At 41.9% G+C, this 22177-nt stretch overlaps 1 protein-coding gene across 3 annotated transcripts in view; it reads left to right on the top strand.

Moving 5' to 3' along the window:
• nudt6 (nudix (nucleoside diphosphate linked moiety X)-type motif 6) overlaps window positions 1-22177 on the top strand; it is a 139685-nt gene that overhangs the window by 11000 nt on the left and 106508 nt on the right. The window contains exon 2 of one of the 3 annotated variants that reach the window (XM_063046533.1): window positions 535-621. In XM_063046533.1, coding sequence (XP_062902603.1) covers window positions 535-621 — 87 coding nt within the window. Of the gene's footprint in view, window positions 1-417; window positions 622-22177 lie in introns of those variants that run through there. The other 2 variants (XM_063046532.1, XM_063046534.1) reach the window with 2 other exon arrangements.

The raw sequence follows: 22177 nt of genomic DNA, 5'->3' as shown, positions 1-22177 counted from the left end.
CACACATATACAGGGTGAAGACAGCAGTTTTCCTTTCCTGAATCAGATAGGCTTTTGTAACAATCCAATAATTTCATGGTCCCTGGTACTGTTACTGACTTATAATTCCAGATTTGTTCAAGTAGCTGAATTTAAGCTCCCAGCAGCCTTGGTAGGCATTAAACGGTGTGGATCTTTAGAACACCATTGCGTGCCTCTGGATTTTAACCCAAGTAGTATAACAACAGAATACTTCAAATGCTGGAAACCTAAGCTAAAAATCGAACATTTTGGAAATACTCAGCAGGTCAGGCAGCATCTGTCATGAGAGAAACAAAGCTAACGTTTTGGGTCAATGATCTATTAGAGAACATAGTCATAATGTACAACAATTTAATGAAATGCCGTTAAATGGGATGGAACACATTTCATTTGCAGATGCTATTGTACTTTGGAAAGCCGAAGGCAAGGTGGCAGTTTGGCTGGAGGTTCCTATTCTCCAGAGCCGTTTCATATCTGCTGCAGCTCATCAAGGTTTCACCTTTCACCATGCAGAAAAGGACCATTCTACGCTGGCACTTTGGTTAGCCGCAGGGGAAAGCAAACTTCCTTCTTATGCAACACATCAAGTAGGAGTGGCTGGTGAGTAAAGACTTTCAACCTCATTAGCAGTTTTGTTTTACCAGTACGTTAAATATATTTTTCACACTTGGGAAGTGACAGTATTCAAGAGAACCGTACAATAGATAATGGAGCAGTGCAGTCATCCAGGAGAAACCTCACGATATGCTGCAAAATCTGTCTCAAGAATAATTCAAGGACTTTTATTCCACTTCTTCCACCGAGGCTGGGTGGGACTACAACCAGAGGTTGTGGATTAAAGGTGAAAGGTGAAAAGTTTAAGGGGAACATGAGAGGAAACTTTTTCACTCAGGGTTGTGAGAGTGTGGAACAAGCTTCCAGCACAAGTGGGACATGCAAGCTCGATTTCAACATTTGGGAGAAGTTTGGATAGGGACATCAATGGTAGGGGTACGGAGGGCTATGGTCCCGGTGCCGGTCGACGGGAGTAGGCAGTTTAAATGGTTTGGCATGGACTAGATGGGCTGTACTTTTTTATGACTGACTGTACGTAAATCAATTCCATTATGTTAAGCACTATGAGCAAGTGAGCAAGTGCCTTCCGTTATTATTTATAAATCTGCCTTTCTTCAGCTTAAACTTCACATTCCTGCTTATATTCTTAGTTTAAATTGAATTTTTTTTTTGATTTACCTTTTTTTTTATCCAGTTTACTGTTTTGATTTCTAAGCTCAATGAGCTCCGCTTAAAATCTTTCAAGATTGAGCAGCCCTAGTTCTTACACTTTAATTTAGATATATCCAAGTGGTAAATTTCTGCAGTTTCCGCTTTTATGTATTCCTTGCAAAACCTTAGAGCCTTCCTTGGTTTGGTAACCAAAACAGTACAGTTCTCTGTCATTACATCCAAGGGAACTGATGGCAGAGTTCACATGGTCACCCCTCAAGGATATTTATACCTTTTTTTCTCCAGAGCATGTATATCACCAACTTGGCAAAGCCACTGCAGGAGCAGTGCATGTACAATTCTTTTGTATAGGTAATTTAAGACACTGAGGGATGCAAGTTAGTGATTTAAGACACTGAAGGAATGCAAGTTAGTGATTAATTAGGGATTTGGGCTTGATTGGATATATAAAAATATTTCGCACGTTGATTTGCTTGGCTCTGGCTTTTGTCCTCTTTGACTGGGAGAGATACAACAACAGACAGTAAATGCTTTTTTAAAAAAAGCAGACTGAGAAGAAATTTGCAAGGAAAGTTAATACACAGGGGAAGGACAGTGATTAGGAGCAAAAATATGCATCCCTTATAAAAAGATTAATGGGTGACATTAAAACACTGCAACCACAAAATCCTGGGTAATAAATTCAGAATATCTTGCAGGCTATGATGAAATGTATGGCAATCAATCGCTCGACCTTTTAAGCTTAATTCAGTTCTGCAGTGTACATCCTTGAAATCTGATGCAGCTTCTGTTATGTGTAACAAAAATTGGCAGAGAATTTAAATATTTTCAAATTAGGATACTTTCATTCTATTTCTGTGTAGTAATATTTGTTGATTAGATCGACCTCAGAATTCTAATAGATGGCAATGCACTGCCTGCTACTCATCACCTAGGGCTGAATTCAGGAGGTCAGCCTTAGGCCCATCTAGGCTTTGGCTGTGATTGAGAAACAAGGTACATGGAGATAAGGAGATGGGGCTCAGGTGTTGAGAGTAAAGCATGTTCGGATGGTATGATTGAAGCCAGTGCCATCTGGTGCAATCATTCCTGTGGAATATGGCTATTGTGATGAAGTAGTGTGTAGTTTAAATCTGACAGTAGATGGCAGCATCTGAGGTAATTCCACTATTGGGCTGTTTGTGCAGAACATGTTTGAACATGTTTTTCCAGTGTTTGGCACAATGAAATAAAACAATTTGGATTGTTTTCCAGTGAAGTGCACCGAACTGCTTTTTGAATGTGCAATTTAATCTGGGAAAATTTTCAATTTTATTTTTCAGAGTCTTCTTTTGTTTTTTTATTGTATTTGACAAACTTGGCTGCTTTTGATTATTATATAGAACAATCAAGAAATATGTCAAATTTCAACCTCTATAAACTGCAACTAAATCAATCAGGAATAGTAATACTTACAGACTAGATCAAGCCCGAATTATTTTGTCAACAAAATTCTCATTATGTGGTCGTAATTCACTTTTATATTTTGATGCACATTTCCATCTGCAATTTACTTTTCTGACCTTTTTGATCATCATCATTCTGCTGACCAGCAAAATCCACAATCCACAAACAAATGGCTTATTCTGTTATCAATATGAACATTAAAAGCTGTGTACCATTTAATACAAATTTAAGTTCTGTATGCTTAATAATTGTTACTGGCACTATTTTAAAGATGGGAAGTAAATTCCTGACGTGTTTTATTTCACAGTCTTTATGGAGTCACAGTAGCACAGAAGCAGACGTTTCATTCCACCAAGTTCATGCCGACCATCAATCAAACATATGCTCTGGATTCTCCCCAGATTCCTATCAATTGCCCACAGATTATAGCACTCCACACGAGCAATTTACAGTGGCAAAATAACCTACAAGCCTGCCCATTGTTGGAATGTGGGAAGAAATCAGACCACTCGCAGAAACCAACATGGTCACAGGAAGAATATGCAAACTCCATTGAACCTGAGTCATTGGAACAGTGCGGAGGATCACTATTCACTAATAATGGAAAATTCAAGGCCCATTGTTAATTAAATTATATTGTCATTAGCTGATTGTGAGAATGATGAATCTTCTGATAGTTGTTTATTTAAAACTTTGCTAGCTTATTCATCCCCTTGTACAAGTTCATACTCTCATCTGCTCAATGGAGGGGCAGCCAGGAGCTCTGTGGTCAGACTGAAAGAGGATCAAATGATGAATCACCAAGTTGCCCTCCTTCTCATCCTTTGATTTGCGCAATTCAGGAAAGCAATTAAATATCGAAAGAGAATTATTTCATTTCCAGGAAAAATATATAATAGCCCACATCCCCTCCATTAATGGAAAATTAAAAGTTAGTTACGATCTCATGTGGCTATGAAAACCAAAAATAATGGAAAATAATGAAATAAAACATATTGAATTTGGTCTCTTTTATTAAAGAAAAAACAAAAGCTCATAAATTTTCACCTGGACCATTTTCATGGCTAACATGACCACCTAACATTTAGCTATTGTAAAGATTGTCTACACGAAGAGAAGTGAGTAATGAAAATTTTTCCTTATTTATCCTTGCTTTGGTAAACAGGATGAGGTTTAACCTCAATATCTGCTCTGCTGCTGTCAAATAAAGAATAAGCTAAATACAATACTTTAACAATTGAAAAAAATGCATTAGTGTCCAAAATAGCTCTATCGTTATAATAATGGATATGGAGCAATACATTATTCAAATTTATCCCAAACTTGTGCTGTAACTTGGATAAAGCTCACTGAGAAAGTCCAGTTTTCAGCTAGTAAACGTGGTCGTGCAAAAACAGAAGCAAGAATATTCAACCTTTCAATCCTATTCTGCCAATCAGTATAATTGTTACTGATGCCCTTTCTCAGCACTTTTTTCCCCACTCTCTCCCCATATACCATGATGTTTGTTACATCTAGAAATCCACCTATTTCCTTATTAAATATGTTCAGATTCAGATCAGTGTTTTAGGGCAGTATGTTCACATAATACTTTACAGTGCCAGCGATCCAGGTTCAATTCCTGCCAATATCAGTTGTTCCTTCTCCCTGTGACTATGTGTATTGCCTCTGGGTGCTCTGGTTTCCTCCCACATTACAAATACGTATGGGTTCGGGGTAGTACGTTGCTAGTGCCGGAAGCATGGGGGCTCTTGCAGGCTTCCCCCAACACATGCTCAGACCATACAACACAATTCACTGTAAGTTTCAGTGGTTCGATGGACTTCTGACAAGTAAAGCTAAATTTTAGTTTGTCACATGAAGCTTGCAAAGTAAACAGTATACGTGTATAATAATATAGTGAATTCTGGTTAATTAGACCATCTGTTAATTGGAACAGCTGCTTGTTTGCAACAGCTCTTAAAGGACAAAAACTAATTGAGAAACTTGCCAGGATTCTCTTTGCTTAATTGGGACACTGTTGTTTAATTGAGACAGATTACTTGCTGAACAGTTTCTAACTGGCATCAGTCACATGTACTTGCGTGGCTGTTAAGACACCACACTGTGCTTTGAGCGAGCATTTTTTAAATACCATCAGTTGTGTGTGTTTTTGTTCAAAAAACAGCGATTTTTGTCACTAATAGTTGGTGAGAAATGAGCAGTAAGACAATTCAGAAATGTTTTGCTCAATGCGGTTTCAAGCATTCAGGCTTGGTGATCCAGAAGTGAAAATGAAACAATTTCACTACAAGTTAGGAACTGTGAAGAGTTTCAAGGTAATGACAATCAGGTTGAATGTTACAATGAAAATGAAGTTAATATAGAAACGTAGAAAACATACAGCACAATACAGGCCCTTCAGCCCACAAAGCTGTGCCGAACATGTCCCTACCTTAGAACTACCCAGACTTTACCTATAGCCCTCTATTTTTCTAAGCTCCATGTAGCCATCCTGGAGTCTCTTAAAAGACCCTATTGTATCCGCCTCCACCACCGCCGCCAGCAGCCCATTCCACGCACTCACCACTCTCTGCATAAAAAAACTTACCCCTGACATCTCTTCTGTACCTACTTCCAAGCACCTTAAAACTATGCCCTCTCATGCTAGCCATTTCAGCCCTGGGGAAAAGCCTCTGACTATCCACACGATCAATGCCTCTCATTATCTTGTACACCTCTATCAAGACACCTCTCATCCTCCATCTCTCCAAGGAGAAAAGGCCGAGTTCACTCAACCTATTCCCATAAGGCATGCTCCCCAATCCAGGCAACATCCTTGTAAGTCTCCTCTGCACCCTTTCTATGGTTTCCACGTCCTTCCTATAGTGAGGTGACCAGAACTGAGCACAGTACTCCAAGTGGGGTCTGACCAGGGTCCTATATAGCTGCAACATTACCTCTCAGCTCTTAAACTCAATCCCATAACAGATGAAGGCCAATGCACCGTATGCCTTCTTAACCACTGGAGCATGCAATTGTTTACAGCATTGTATGAAGGCAGTCCATTATCTGCATTGGGTACTTGTCTTGAATTTGTTCATTTGCAGTGAAAAGAACATGACACAGATGAATTCCTGCATCAAGAAGTATTAAGAACTAATACACAATTATACAGTAGTAGTAGTAGTAGTATTGGTAGTTGTCTCATTTCTGTATTTCATTAAAATACAAAATTTGTTACTCAGTTTATCTTTTTTATACCTTTTTAACTACTTTCATTGGAGTTAATTGGGGCAGCCACTTAATTGAGCCAAAATGTACTGGTCCCAATGTGTTCCAATTAACTGGAATCCACTGTATGTTATTACCTTTATACTTATGACTGTGAGACTAAGCACTGATCGAATGCGATATGTAAATTGCTAACAACACGGTTGTTGTTGGCCAAATCAAAGGTGGTAACGAATCAGCATATAGGAGAGAGATTGAAAATCTGCCTGAGTGGTGCCACAACTCTCACTCAATGTCAGCAAGACCGAGGAGCTGATTATAAACTTTACGAGGAGGAAATCAGAGGTCCATGAGCCAGTGCTCATCGGGGGATTGGGGGGAGAGGGTCAGCAACTTTAAATTCCTTGGCTTTATCAGTTCAAAGGATTTTTCCTTGGTCCAGAATGCAAGTGCCATTACAAAGAAAGCATGGCAGCACCTCTACTTTCTTGGAGGCTTGCGAAGATTCAACATGTCTTCAGCATACCTCCATAGATGTGAGGTGGAGAGTATATTGACGGGTTGCATCACAGCCTGGTATGGAAACACCAATGCCCTCGAATGGAAAAGCTTCCAAAAAGTAGTGGATATGGCCCAGTCCATCACGAGTAACATCCTCCCCACCATTGAGCTCATCTACACGGACTACTGTCACAGGAAAGCAGCTTCCAGGATCAAGTACACCCGCCACCCAGGCCATGTTCTCTTCTCGTGGCTGCCGTCAGGAATAAGGTACAGGAACCTCCGGACCAACACCACAGGTTCAGGAACAAAGATTACCGCTCAACCATCAGGCTCTTGAACCAGAGGGGATAACATCACTCAACTTCACTCGCCCCATTACAACTGTCACCACAACCTGTGGACTCACTTTCAAGGACTCTTCATCTCATGTTCTCAATATTTATTGCTTATTTATTTATTATCATTTTTTTAGTTTTCTTTCTTTCTGTATATGCACAGTGTGTTGTCTCTTTGCACGTTGGTTGTCTTTTCCGTCCTTTTGGGTGCAGTCTTTCATTGATTCTATCGTGTTTCTTGTATTTAATGTGATTGCCTGCAAGAAAAAGGAATCTCAGGGTTGTATATAGTGACATGTATGTAGTCTGATAATAAATTTACTTTGAACGTTAAATATAGTAAATACAGCAATGGGTGCAAAACAATGGAATGGTGCCAAGCATAGCAGAACAAAGCGAGGTAGTGCAAAAAGAAATACTAAAGTAAAACCATGGGAAAAGTAGAATTAAAGGTTCAAGAATATGGCAGCAGCACTGGGAAGGAGGAGCACCGTGGTACCATAACAGTTAGCACAACACTATTACAGCTCAGAGCATTCCAGAGTTCAGGGTTCAATTCTTGCGCCATCTGTAAGGAGTTTGTACTTTCTCCCCGCGGCTAGTGTTAGTTAGCGGTTCATTAGGTTCATTAGGTTGGAAGGGGCTCTTCCACACGGTATCTCTAAGTAAATAGATGGATAGATACATACATCCATAAAGAGATAAATAAATAAGAGGTGATTGGTTCAGAAAGCTGATTGCAATAGGGAAAAAGCTGTTCTTGGGTCTGGTAGTCTGAGCTTTCCAGCTGCTGCGTCTTTCCTGGAAAGTAGGAGAGAGAAAAGGGAGGCAGGAATCATGGAAAATAATGTCAGTCTTTCTGATGCAGTGTACAGTACAGATGGGCTGGTGGAAGGAAGTGATGACCCTGTGATGTACTGGGCAGTGTTTACCAATCTCTGCATGTCCTGACAGTCCAGAGCACAGCAGTTGCCATACCGACTGCGCTGCAACCCATCAGGATACCTTGTATGATGCGTGGTTGAAGTTTGAGAAATCCATGTAGACAAGACAATTGTCCTCGGATGCCTAAGGAAGTACAGATATGGATGTACTTTTACAATTGCTGCATCAGTGTTGAGGGACCTGGAGAGTTTGCAGGTGATATACATGTTAGTAGGGAAGTGGTGTTAGGTAAATTGAAGGGATTAAAGGCAGATAAATCCCTAGGGCCAGATGGTCTGCATCCCAGAGTGCTTAAGGAAGTAGCCCAAGAAATAGTGGATGCATTAGTGATAATTTTTCAAAACTCGTTAGATTCTGGACTAGTTCCTGAGGATTGGAGGGTGGCTAATGTAACCCCACTTTTTAAAAAAGGAGGGAGAGAGAAACCGGGGAATTATAGACCGGTTAGCCTAACGTCGGTGGTGGGGAAACTGCTGGAGTCAGTTATCAAAGATGTGATAACAGCACATTTGGAAAGCGGTGAAATCATCGGACAAAGTCAGCATGGATTTGTGAAAGGAAAATCATGTCTGACGAATCTCATAGAATTTTATGAGGATGTAATTAGTAGAGTGGATAGGGGAGAACCAGTGGATGTGGTATATTTGGATTTTCAAAAGGCTTTTGACAAGGTCCCACACAGGAGATTAGTGTGCAAACTTAAAGCACACAGTATTGGGGGTAAGGTATTGATGTGGATAGAGAATTGGTTAGCAGACAGGAGGCAAAGAGCGGGAATAAACGGGACCTTTTCAGAATGGCAGGCGGTGACTAGTGGGGTACCGCAAGGCTCAGTGCTGGGACCCCAGTTGTTTACAATATATATTAATGACTTGGATGAGGGAATTAAATGCAGCATCTCCAAGTTTGCAGATGACACGAAGCTGGGCGGCAGTGTTAGCTGTGAGGAGGATGCTAAGAGGATGCAGGGTGACTTGGATAGGTTGGGTGAGTGGGCAAACTCATGGCAGATGCAATTTAATGTGGATAAATGTGAAGTTGTCCACTTTGGTGGCAAAAATAGGAAAACAGATTATTATCTGAATGGTGGCCGATTAGGAAAAGCGGAGGTGCAATGAGACCTGGGTGTCATTATACACCAGTCATTGAAAGTGGGCATGCAGGTACAACAGGTGGTGAAAAAGGCGAGTGGTATGCTGGCATTTATAGCGAGAGGACTCAAGTACAGGAGCAGGGAGGTACTACTGCAGTTGTACAAGGCCTTGGTGAGACCACACCTGGAGTATTGTGTGCAGTTTTGGTCCCCTAATCTGAGGAAAGACATCCTTGCCATAGAGGGAGTACAAAGAAGGTTCACCAGATTGATTCCTGGGATGGCAGGACTTTCATATGAAGAAAGACTGGATGAACTAGGCTTGTACTCGTTGGAATTTAGAAGATTGAGGGGGGATCTGATTGAAACGTATAAAATCCTAAAGGGATTGGACAGGCTAGATGCAGGAAGATTGTTCCCAATGTTGGGGAAGTCCAGAATGAGGGGTCACAGTTTGAGGATAAAGGCGAAGCCTTTTAGGACTGAGATTAGGAAAAACTTCTTCACACAGAGAGTGGTGAATCTGTGGAATTCTCTGCCACAGGAAACAGTTGAGGCCAGTTCATTGGCTATATTTAAGAGGGAGTTAGATATGGCCCTTGTGGCTAGGGGGATCAGAGGGTATGGAGGGAAGGCTGGTGCAGGGTTCTGAGTTGGATGATCAGCCATGATCATAATAAATGGCAGTGCAGGCTCGAAGGGCCGAATGGCCTACTCCTGCACCTATTTTCTATGATATAGATTGAAGTTGTTCACCATCTCTACAGCAGCTCTGTTGTTGAGAACAAGATTGTGTTCCTCCCCGCCCACCTCCCCCCCCCCAATTGGCCGTCTTCTTTCAGTCAGTAGCCAGCTCTTCTATTGTGCTGACATGAACAGCTGGGTTGTCGCTCTGACACCATGACACAAGGTCAACAGTTTCTTTCCTGTACTCCATCGAATCATTATTGTTGATCCGGCCTACTACAGTAATGTCATCTGCAAACTTGAAGATCGTCTTGGCGCTGTTATTGACCACAAATATTTATTGGGGGGGGAGGTAGGGCAGGGGACTAGCATGTAACATTAGGAAGCACCAGTGATAAAGGTCAGGATGCATGCAATGTTTTCAACAACTTTAAATGACTGAGGTCTGCCAGCCAGAAAGTTTAGAAGCCATTTACAGATTGGGGCCTCAAGGCCAAGGTCCATGAGTTCAGGATAAGTTTGTTGGGTATTATGGTACTGAAGGCGAAAATGTAATCAAAGAACTGGTGGGTACCTGGAATAAGTTGCCAGGGATAGTAGTGGCATTTTGGATCTGTGAATGAATATGCAGGGAGTGGAAAGGTATAGATTGTGTGTGGGCAGAAGTGATTTATTTTAATTTGGCATTGTGTTTGGCACAGACTTTGTGCGCCAAAGGGGTCTGTTTTTGTATGGTACTGTGCAATGCTCTATGCTCTGATAACATCCTGACCAATGTATTCCACAAGTCAAAGTGATTCAGAGCTGAATGTATTGCAAGGGAAGTGGCATTCTTCATAGACCTGTCTTTCTTTTACTTACTTGGCCTTTAGAACCATATTTAATAGAGAACTCCATGTGTTCACCTCCCTTGGAGTAATGAAATTTTCCTCATCTTAGTCCCAACGATTTTACCCAATATATTGTGAACCTTCATTATAGACCCCTCTATTGGAGGCAACAACCTCCTGCAGCCAGTCTATCTGGCTCAGAATATTTTCATGTTTCAAGGAGCTCCCCTGTCATTTTTCTAAACTGCAGTGAATACAGACCTTATAAACCCATTCTCACAACAGTGCTGCCATCACAGGAATCAGTCTGACCAATCTTTGTTATGTTACTTTTAAAACGTATAACCTTTCTTGGGTAAAAAGACTAAGAGTGCACGCAACAGTCCTCAACAACTTAGAGAAGAGAAATAGAATATGAGAGTAAAATTGCAACAAACGTAACTATTGACTTTAAAAACTTCTTCAAACTTGTGGGAACAAAAAGCAAAGCAAATACAGATATATAGGTCCCTTACTTAGAAGCAGATGGATTTCTAATGGTGATTGAAGAATTGGCAGAACAATTAAACAATTATTTTGGGTTCTGCCTTCATAGAAGAAAATCATCCTCACAACTCACAGCCCCTTGCCATTTGATGTTGTTGGAAAACTTGGAAGTATTACGTTTGGTTCCCTATCCAAGTTATCAAATATGTGTGAATAGCTAGGACCAAGTATCAACCCTGTGGTACTGCACTTGTCACTGTCTACCTTCTATAGAAGAAATCATACGTTCCTATTCTTTGAAGTTAAGGGAACTACAGAGGCATGAGAGAGGAGTTGATCGGAAGGGGACACTAGCAGGAATAAAGGCAGAACAGCAGTGGCTACAGTTTCTGGAAGCAATCAGAAGATGCAGGATAGATACTACCCAAAGAAGAAGTAGTATTTTAAAGCATGGCTGACAAGGGAAGTTAAAATCAGCATAAGAGCAAATGAGAGGGCTAACAATATATCAAAAGTTAGTGGGAGGCTGGAGGATTGGCAAGCTTTTAAAAACCCAACAGAAGGCAACTGAAAAAGCCATAAGGAGGGAAGAGATTAAATATGAGGGTAAGCTAGCCAATAATAGCAAAGAGGATACAAGAAGTTTTTTTCAGATATGTGAAGAGTAAAAGAGAAGCAAGAATAGGGATCCGACTACTGGAAAACAATGCTGGAGAGGTAGTAATGGGGGACAAGGAAATGGCAGACAAATTGAATAAGTATTCTGCATGAGTCTTCACTGTGGAAGACACTAGCAGTAAGGTGGAAGTTGGAGTGTGTCAGAGGGCATAAGTGGGTGCAGTTGCTATTACTGGAAAAAAGCTGCTTAGAAAGCTGAAAGGTCTGAAGGTAGATAAGTCACCTGGACCAGATGGACTATTCCTCAGGATTCTGAAAGAAGTAGCTGAAGAGGTTGTGGAGGCATTAGTAATGACCTTTCAAGAATCAATTGATTCTGGCATGGTTTTGGAGGACTGGAAAATTTCTGATGTCACTCTACTCTTCAAGAATGGAGAGAGGCGGAAGAAAGCAAATTATAGGCCAGTTAGTGTGCCTTCAGTGGTTGGGAAGATGTGGAGTTGATGGTTAAGGATGAGGTTTCAGGGTACTTGGAGGCTCCTGTTAAAATAGGCCAAAGTCAGCATGGTTTCCTCAAGTGAAAATCTTGGCTGATAAGTTTGTTGGAATTCTTTGAGGAAATAACAAGCAGAGTAGATAAAAGAGAATCGTAGATGTTGTATACTTGGATTTTCAGAAGACCTTTGACAAAGTGCCACACATGAGGCTGCTTAACAAGAAACAGCCCATGGTATTAAAAAAAAGATACTTTCATGGATGGAAGATTATCTGACTGGCAGGAGCAAAGAATGGGAATAAAGGGGACCTATTCTGGTTGGCTGCTGGTGACTAGTGGTTTTCTGCAGGGGTCAGTGTTGGGACCGCTTCTTTTCACATGATACGTCAATACTTTGGATGAAGGAATTGATGATTTTGTGGTGACCACTATGGAAGATGATATAAAGATAGATGGAGGGACAGGTAGTGTTGAGGAAGCAGGGAGGCTGCAGAAGGACCGAGATAGATTAGGAAAATGGGCAAAGAAGCGGCAGATGGAATATGATGTATGGAAATGTATGGTCATGCACTTTGGTGGAAGGAATAAAGGTATGGACTATTTTCTAAACAGGAGAAAATTCAGAAATCAGAGGTGCAAAGGCACTTGGGAATCCTCTTGCAGTACGGAAGACATGCAGTGTTAACATTCATTTCAAGAGGGCTAGAATATAATAACAAGGATGTAATTCTGAGGCTTTATAAGGCATTGGTCAGACCATACTTGGAGCATTGTGATCAGTTTTGGGCCCCTTATTTAAGAAAGGATGTGCTGGTGGGCATTTGCGGTGCCAAAGATTTTTTCTTGCTGGTGCTACAGTGGGGCTGAATTATTCAGTGATGATGCTGAGGGATGTGCTGTATGGTAATATGTATTTGCAAGGCCAGACGCGTGGCGTTCAAAAGTCAGTTTCAAGCATTATGTGCCCACTATAAATGCCTCTGTTGATCCACAAGCAACAGCAATTGATAAATATAATATAGAAGTGAACTGTGACAGTGTCAACAGCATCGAAGACAACCCGGGCTACACAGAGTACAAACAAACAAACCAACAGAGCATCCCACCCACAGCGCACAACGTGAATCACGCACCAATCCCACAATCAGCGTCAAATGCGTGCTTTTCAACTGAAAAACACAACACTAACCCACAATGTCCACTTCTGTTTGCATTACATAGACGATGCCAAAAGATACACCGTTATTAAAGTCAAATACTGTAAGGCAAACAACAGATGCAAGGCTTTACCAGGAGTTTGACAAATCGTACTCTGACCATGCAATACCTCAACTAATTTGGCTACTGAATTTAAAACAAAAACCAGCAGAATCACTGCTTGGAAATCTACAGTTTGTAAGCAAAATCAGTAGGTTTAATAGCAGTAAATGTAATATTTTAGGATTTGCAGAAAACATAAGGACTATGGGGTATCCACCACAAAATAATAATAATCAGCATTAGTCTTGGCCCAAATTTATAAAAGAAAACCAACTGCACTCACCATTGATGTTTTCAGAGAAGCATAATCCATCTGTTGTTGTGATTGGTGGCGAAAGCATCAATGATTTTCTGGATGTCAAGTGCTTTGGTCCTCCGGCTGTTTATGGCCAACAGGGCCAACTTGCTGTTCCAAGCATCGCCGCTGCTATTCCTTAGGTAGTTTTTGAGGCACCTGAGGCAAGAGAAACTCCGTTTGCATGAGGCAGATGTCACAGGTAGAGTCAGTGATATGCAGATTAGTTTGTATAAATCTATAAATGCATCGCGGTAGGGTCTCATTAGAGCTAGAAATCCCACTGTGTCATTCACTGTCTGTCCTTGCTTTTGTTTTGTTTCCAGCAGATGCCGAACCTGATGTATCTCTGCAGCCAGGTTCACTTCAGTCACTCCATAGTATTGGCAATTGTCTAAAGACAATTCTTGTCTAGGAAGAGCTTGTGTTTGGGACTCAATGCTGAGACTCCAGTCAGAACACCCCCAGTTTCAACTGAGAATCCATCTTTTCATTTCAGTCAGAAGTCTGTCTATAACCAGATAGAAACAGTGCTTGCGAAGGTCATCATAGGATGTGACAGGTGTGTGTTCGGTTTGGGCCTCAACAACAAAATCATGCAGGCGGTGGGGTGGCTGGGCCTGTCTCCTTTCATGTGGTCTGCTCTGTATACCGGCCTTGATGCACAGGTCCCTAGCTCTTGTCTGAATTTCACTCCGATTCCTCCCCCTGTTTTGCTGAGTGTGCATCGATAACAGACCGAGCCAAGTCCACAGCGGATGAAAGCTCCAAACTGGGAGATTGTAGCTGGTCTGACATGAACTTGGTGATTCGGAATAAATCCTCAAACAGAGTGAGAAGTAAAGCAAACTGCTCGTCAATCAGTCCATTTACAGCTCTGGCCTCTATTTTCCTCCGTGCATTTGGTTGACCCATAATATCCTGTAGTGTAGCTAGAATGACAGGGAGTGATTTCCTTATAGCCCACAAAGCTGTATACTGCCATGCCCAGCATGTATCTGACAATTTCTTCAACTCCCCTATCGCCAGATCCATCAACCTCCTGGTGTCCTCGCTGGGCAATGCCTTGGCACACAGTATAGTGTAGAGACCCAACCACTGCTCTCATATACTCTTTCTTTGACAATCTTTGCATGTCCTTTGTCAAGCATATTTCCCAATCTTGAACCGTCTTGTTTTCTTATTCTGAATTCGGCCCGTGCCTCCATAGCAAACTTATGAGCTGCATTTACATGGTGGGTTTTGAAAGCTGTTGTAGCTTTCCGCCAGTTGTGGTAACCAGTGACAGTGAAGGTAGACTCAGAATGGAACCCATGTCCTCCACACAGGAAATGCCTGCATGCGAAGCAGAACGTAGTACCTTTCGTGAACGAATATTCCAGTCAGTCAAAACAACCACGAATAAAACTTCTTTTCTGATTGCCGAACTGTTGCGAGCAGCGAAGGGTACTTTTTCGATGCTGGCCGACAGGGTCCTTCCTCAGGCTGCTGGCTAACATCGCTAACAGTATTCCCACTAACACTAAGAGCAGCTTCATCCACGTTCTCTTCCGAATCCCGCTCCATTTCTTGTTCCTCTACTTTGCCCTCACACTTCTTCGATGAACTGCTGTCGTCCTCATCCCCACTTACTTGTTTCTGCGTGTCACTTTCAATTAAGACATGCTCAGGCTGAGGCACCACTGATTCCTCTGGATGAGGTTGTTTTCTGACTAAAAATCGATCCATTTTTCATGCCGGCCAAAATAATGCACATGCCAGGCCCATGCTAGCTTGTAAAAGCACAATATGTGTGTGTGGCATCCGTTAGTCTCGCAAGACCATGGATCTGCACCTGGATGTATACTATCAATCTCTCGCGTGAGTGAGAGTGAGTGACATCACCACATTAAGTAATCTTAGATCAGCTTAACTGATCTGAGGACAGCAACGGCAAGACACTGACAATGAATGAATAAGCAGAAGTGTAGAGTGGATCTGACAGAGTTTATAACTTTATTGCTGCGTGGGTGCTATGGTAATTGGGGGTGCTGTTTCACTAGATCAACTGGAGAAAAAAGCTGTATTCAAAACTATACAGAGAAAGCAAAGCAGCTGCAATTTGTATGTGAAATGTCAGTTAATTTCTTGGTGGTGCTATTGTAATTTCTGCTGGGGCTACAGCACCAGCTAGCACCACCTTAGCGCCGCCCCTGCTGGTGGGTCAGAGGAGATCAACGAAAATGATCCCAGACATGAAAGTGTTTGAAGGCTCTGAACCTTTGCTGGAGTTTAAAAGAATGAGGGAAGATATCATTGAAACCTATTGGATATCGAAAGGCCTAGGTAGAATGAATGTGGAGAGGATATTTCTTACAGTGGGGAAGTCTAGGACAAGAGGACACAGCATCAGAATGTCCTTTTAATACAGAGATGAGAAGGAATTTCTTTAGCCAGAGGGTGATGAATCTGTGGAATTTAATGCCTCAGACAGCTGTGAAGGCCAAATCATTGGGTATGTTTAAAGTGGAGATTGATAGGTTCTTGATTAATAAGGGCATCAAAGGTTATGAAGAGAAGGCTGGAGAATAGGATTGAGAGAGTTAATAAATCAGCCATGATTGAATGGCGGAGAAGACTCAACAGGCCAAATGGCGTAATTCTGCTCCTATATCTTATGGTCTCATATTTCTCTTAAGTCAGATTTCATCCAGTAGTCAGCTAAGCAGAAAACAGCTGTTACAGCTTATGCAGACACACATTCCATTATGTCTATTGTGAAATGAGAGTTTCAGGAAAATCTCATGGACAAATCAGCACACAGAGTACTTCAGCGAAATTTTATGTCAGTGCATCATTAAAATGGAATTAGTTGAGCTTCCTTATGACCTTTCTACCAAAATAAATAATTTCCCATGTAGGCAGGCATCACTGAAGTATGATCTCAATAATATTAACTGGTGATTACACCCCTATGGAATCTCTTTGTGAATATTAACTAGAAGTTTATCTTTTAACAACACTTATTCTAATATACAGGTTAAGGTTCAGTCTTCAGCCTTTATAAAAGTACAAAGTGGAATTAAACATCTACTCAAACCTTGACAGATACTAACAATACATATGAGGCTGTTTCTCAATTGAGCGAAATGGATAGGCTTAAATCTTGGAATATGACACCACTCAAGCAGCCTATATGGTCAATAATTACTGTTTTGAAACTCTGCATGTGAAACTTCAGCAACCACTACTTCTGACATTCTTGTTGGTGTAATCGTGGATTCATGTTAAAGCAAGGAAGGGAGCTCAAATCTTAATCTCTTTTTTAGCTTTACATCCTAATCTTATTGATATGACTCATTAAACTTATGGTCCTGTGTAATTCACATTCTATTGCTCCAGGTTTCTTAGGAAGCGTGATAAATACTGATTTTTTTCATCTCTTCTGGTATTATTCCAGTCTCATAAATGTCATTGATTAAATCAGTAAGTTTCTCAATTCCATAATCTTCAAGGGTGATAATTTGTTCTATTACTAATTCATCAGGACCTGCTACCTTTCCTTTCCTTCATCTTATTTATTGCATTATGAACTTCAGATTTTAAAATACTTGGACCTTCAATGTTCTTCTTAATTTCTGGTTTTTCACCTCGACCATCTTCAAATAATTCCTGAATATACTCAGTCCATCTGTTCATAATCTCATCTTTTTCCATGTTAATGGTACCGTGCAATCACTAGGTACATTTTTTAAGCCATCAGGAATCACATCCCCTACAGTTAAAAGCTTGAAGTTGACTTGCAGTGCTGATAACTTCTATTTTGACATGCCTTCAGCTGCTCCTGGCATACCCTTCTGCATTCCTCATTGAACCAGGATTAATCCCATGGCATGATAGTAAGAGTAGAGTGAAGGATATGACAGGTCAAAAGGTTACAGATGATAGTATTGTATACCCTTCTATCGTTAAATGATTCACAATGCCCAGTTCTGAACTACCAAACCTGTCAACCAAGGTGCATACCTGAGCTAGTCCCTTCAGAGCAGCAACACCCTGGTGAATCTTTTCTGCACCCTCTATAGCTTAATCACGTCCTTCGTATATTTGGCAACCAGAACTGCACTTAATATACTAGGTAAGGTTTCATCAATGTCTTGTATAGCTCTGATATGATATCCCAACACTTGAACTCAATAAACACAAGAGATTCTGCAGATGTTGGATATCTTCAGCAACATACACAAAGTGCTGGAGGAACTCAGATCTGTGGAGGGGGATAAACAGTCAACACTGCCATAACAGGGATAGGGATCACCTTGTCCTTACCTACCAGAAAACAAGCCTCTATATGCCACATCATTCTCTATAACTTCTGCTATCTACAATGGGATTCTACCACTAAGCACATCTTTCCCTCTCCGCACTCTCCGGCCCTGTACTTGACTTCCTTGTCCATTCATTCCTGCCTACTGATTTTCCTCCTCGCACTTATCCCTGCAAATGGACGGGTGCTACGCCTGCCTGTTCACTTCCTCTCCCATCACCATTGAGGGTCCCAATCAGTCCTTCCAGGTGAGGCAACACTTCACCTGCGAGCCTGTTAGGGTCATCTACTGATGTGGCCTCCTCTACATCTGGGAAACCCATCATAGGTTGGGGGACCACTTCATCTAGCACCTTCACTGCGTCTGCCACAAAGAACAGAATTTCACAGTAGCTACACATTTCAATTCAACTTTCAATTCCCATTCCAACATGTTGTTCCATGGCTTTCTCTACTGCCACGTTGAGGTTGGAGGAGCAACACCTCATTTGTCTATATGGATAGCCTCCAACCTGATGGCACGAACATCAATTTCTCTAACGTCTAGTAATTTCTCCCTCCTCCCATGTCTTCTTCCATTCTTCATTTTAGTTTCCTTCACACCTCTTCTCCTCACCTCCCTCTTGTGTCCCTCCTTGTTCCCTTTCTTCCATAGTCCTCCATCCTCTCCTATCAAATTCATTCTTCTTCAGCCCTTCACCTGTATTGCTCTCGCTCTCCCACTTTTTAGCAACAGGTCCACAGCAGATTCCATTTCATTGGCTCCACTCAACCCTGGAACATCTGGACAGCAAAGCTGCATACATCTGGATACTCTTTAGCAGCTACAGCTCAGCATTCAATGCCATTAACCCCTCAAAAATGAATCAGTAAGTTCCAAGACCTTGGCCTCAATATCTCCTTGTGCAATTGGATCCTCGATTTCCTCACTTGTAGACCCCTGTCAGTTCGGATTAGGAACAACATCTCCACGATCTCCATCAGCACAGGTGCACCAGAAGTCTGTGTGCTTAGTCCCCTGCTCTACTTGTTTTACAATTATGACAACATGGATAAGCACAACTTCAGAGTCATATTCAAGTTTGCTGATGACACCAATGAATCTGCATGCGTGAATAAGTTTGAAAATCTGTGAGAATAGTGTCATAACAATAACCTCTTACTCAATGTTAGCAAGACCAAGGAGCTGATTTTTGACTTCAGGAGAAGGAAACCAGAAGCCAGTCCTTATCAAAGGATCAGAGATGGAGAGGGTTAACAACTTTAAATTCTTAGGTGTTGTTATTTCAGAGGAACTGTCCTGGGCCCAGCACATAAGTGCAATTATGGAGAAAGCACGGCAGTGCCTCTACTTCACTGAGTTTGTGAAGATTCAGCATGACATCTAAAAATCTGAGAAACTTCTATAGATAGGAATGAAAGGGTTACCGTATGAGGAACGTCTGGCAGTTCTTGGGCTGTATTCCCTAGAGTTCAGGAGAATGATGGGAGGATCTCATAGAAACATTCCGAATGTCAAAAGGCCTGAACAGATTAGATATGGCAAAGTTATTTCCCATGGTAGGGGAATCTAGGACAAGAGGGCACAACTTCAGGATTGAAGGACGTCCTTTTAGAACTGAGATGAGGAGAAATTACTTTAGTCAGAGGGAGGTAAATCTGTGGAATTTGTTGCCACAAGTGGCTGTGGAGGCCAAGTCATTGAGTGTATTTAAGGCAGAGATAGATAGGTTCTTGATTAGCCAGGGCATCAAAGGGTATGGGGTGAAAGCAGGGGAGTGAGGATGACTGGAAGAATTGGATCAGCCCATGATTGAATGGCGGAGCAGGCTCAATAGGCCAAATGGCCTACTTCTGCTCCTATATCTTACGGTCTTATGATATGTAGTGGAGAGTGTGTTGACTGGCTGCGCTGCATGACAGCGTGGTATGGATACACAAGTGCTCTTGAACTGAAAGTCCTACAAAAAGTAGTAGATTTGGTCCAGTCCATCACGTGTAAAGCCTTCCCGACCATTGAGCATATCTACTTGAAACACTGTCACAGGAAAGCAGCATCCATCGTCAGGAACACCAGCACCAGAACATGCTCGCTTCTCGCTGTTGCCATTAGGAAGAAGGTATGGGAGCCTCTGGACTCACACCACCAAATTTAGGAACAGTTATTATCCTTCAACCATCAGGCTCTTGAACCAAAGGGGATAGCTTCACTCAACTTCTCTTGCCCCATTATTGAAATGTTACCACAACAATGGACTCATTTTCAAAGACTCTTCATCTCATGTTCTTTATATTTATTGCTATTTATTTATTATTAGTACTTTTTCTTTTCGTATTTGCATAGTTTGTTGTCTTCTTCACTCTGGTTGAACACCGTAGTTGGGTGGTCTTTAATTGTTCTGGTTATTAGTTTATAGATTTATTGAGCATGCCCACAAGAAAATGAACCTTAGGGTTGTATAATAGTGATATATATGTTCTTTGATAATAAAATTTACTTTGAGCTTTCCTTTCCACTCCTGATGAAGGGTCTCGGCCCAAATATCAACCGTTACCTCCCCCTGTATATGCTGCCAGACTTGCTGAGTTCCTCCAGCACTCGAAGACTCAATGCCCTGACCGATGAAGTCAAGCATGCCTTATATCTCATTCGCTACCCTGTCTATCTTGGTTGCCACTTCCAGAGAACTATGTACTTGTACCCTGGGACCCTCCTCAAAGCCCTGCCGTTCATTGTGTATTTCCTGCTCTGCTTTAGCTTCTCAAAGTAGCACCTTGTAAAACTGCATTAACATATCCCTCTTTTTATATACTATACCTCCTGCAGTAAAGAACAGCATTCCATTAGCCTCCTTAACTATTTACAGTACTTGCAAGCTAGATTTTTGTACTTCATGTATTATTTCCCCCAGATGCCACATTTTTCAACAAATTTTACATCGACAGATTCTGCCCACTCAGTCAATTTACTTTTAGTTGTTTGGAGACTAAATGTATTCTCCTCAGAAACTGCAAACTGATTTACCTGTGTATCATCAACAAGTTAAGCCACTGTACATTCAGTTTCTTCATCCAAATTTCAAGAAAGATTGTAAGTATCTGAAGCCCCAGCATTAGTCCCTAAAGCACCCCATTAGTTACTGATTGTCAAAGTGAAAATGACTCATTTATCCTAACTCGTTTATATGCCAATCCCCATGCCAACTAATATATTACACCCAACTCTTAGTTTACCTACTGAACATTTTCTTACCATCTTCATTCTTTTTAAATGCCATTTATTTTTCCCAGTCATATCTGTCTCAGGTGGATGGACGAGGATGAGGTCAAGTAGGCTTATCCCTCAGGCCATTTCCCTCATTATCTGTCACAAAAGAAGTGTAACAGTTATTGAGGTACAGTTATCATTTGTTCGAGGCACAACTGCGCAAGCGCGTAGATATCAGCGAGTTAGACCGGCGGAAAGGATTTAGAAGGAGAGAGATTTTTCTTCAGCGGTTTGATCGCGGCACGACTGCACAAGCACGTGGATATCAGCGAGTTAGACCGGTGGGAAGGATTTAAAAAGAAGACTGCTTTATAGAGCGGGCGCCAGAGGAGCGGGTGTCGGAGCAGAGGGAGTCAGAGTAGGAGCGTTTTGGCTCAACGAGGCTTCGGCGATAACAGATGGTAAGGAATAGGATGGTAAGGAAAAGGAATTTGTGCGAGGTAAGTTACTTGTCAGGAATAGGAATAGGATGTATGTCTGTGAGGCCAGTGTTCTGTACTGGGTATCAGATGTGCAATGTCCGGGAGGCTCCCAGACTCCCAGACGGCCACATCTGCGCCAGGCGCGTTGAGCTGCAGCTCCTTAGGGGCCGGGTTAGGGAACAGAGATGCAGCTTGATGACCTTCGTCTGGTCAGGGAAAGTGTGGTGATAGAGAGGAGCTATAGGCAAGTAATCACACCTGGGCTTCGGGAGACTGATAAATGGGTAACAGTCATGAGAGGGAAGAGTAAGAATCAGATACTAGAGGGTACCGCAATGGCTGTCCCCCTTAACAATAAATACTCCTGTTTGAGTACTGTTGGGATGTTGACCTACCTGGAGGAAGCAACAGTGGCCGCGCCTCTGGCACAGAGTCTGGCCCTGTGGCTCAGAAGGGTAGGGAAAGGAAGGTGACAGTAGTGATAGGGGACTCTATAGTTAGGGGGTCAGACAAGCCGTTCTGTGGACGCAAGAAAGCAACACGAGTGGTAGTTTGCCTCCAAGGTCCGGGAAGTTTCTGATCGCATCCACGATACCCCGAAGTGGAAAGGTGAACAGCCGGAGGTTGTGGTACACATTGGTACCAATGACATAGGCAGGAAAAGGGAGGAGATCCTGAAAAAGACTACAGCGATTTAGGAAGGAAGTTGAGAAGCAGGATCACAA

Source organism: Mobula hypostoma, chromosome 4 (assembly GCF_963921235.1).
Source record: "Mobula hypostoma chromosome 4, sMobHyp1.1, whole genome shotgun sequence".
NCBI lineage: Eukaryota > Metazoa > Chordata > Chondrichthyes > Myliobatiformes > Myliobatidae > Mobula > Mobula hypostoma.
The sequence above is the reverse complement of the archived record's forward strand: the minus strand, read 5'-3'. Positions and strand labels throughout refer to the sequence as shown.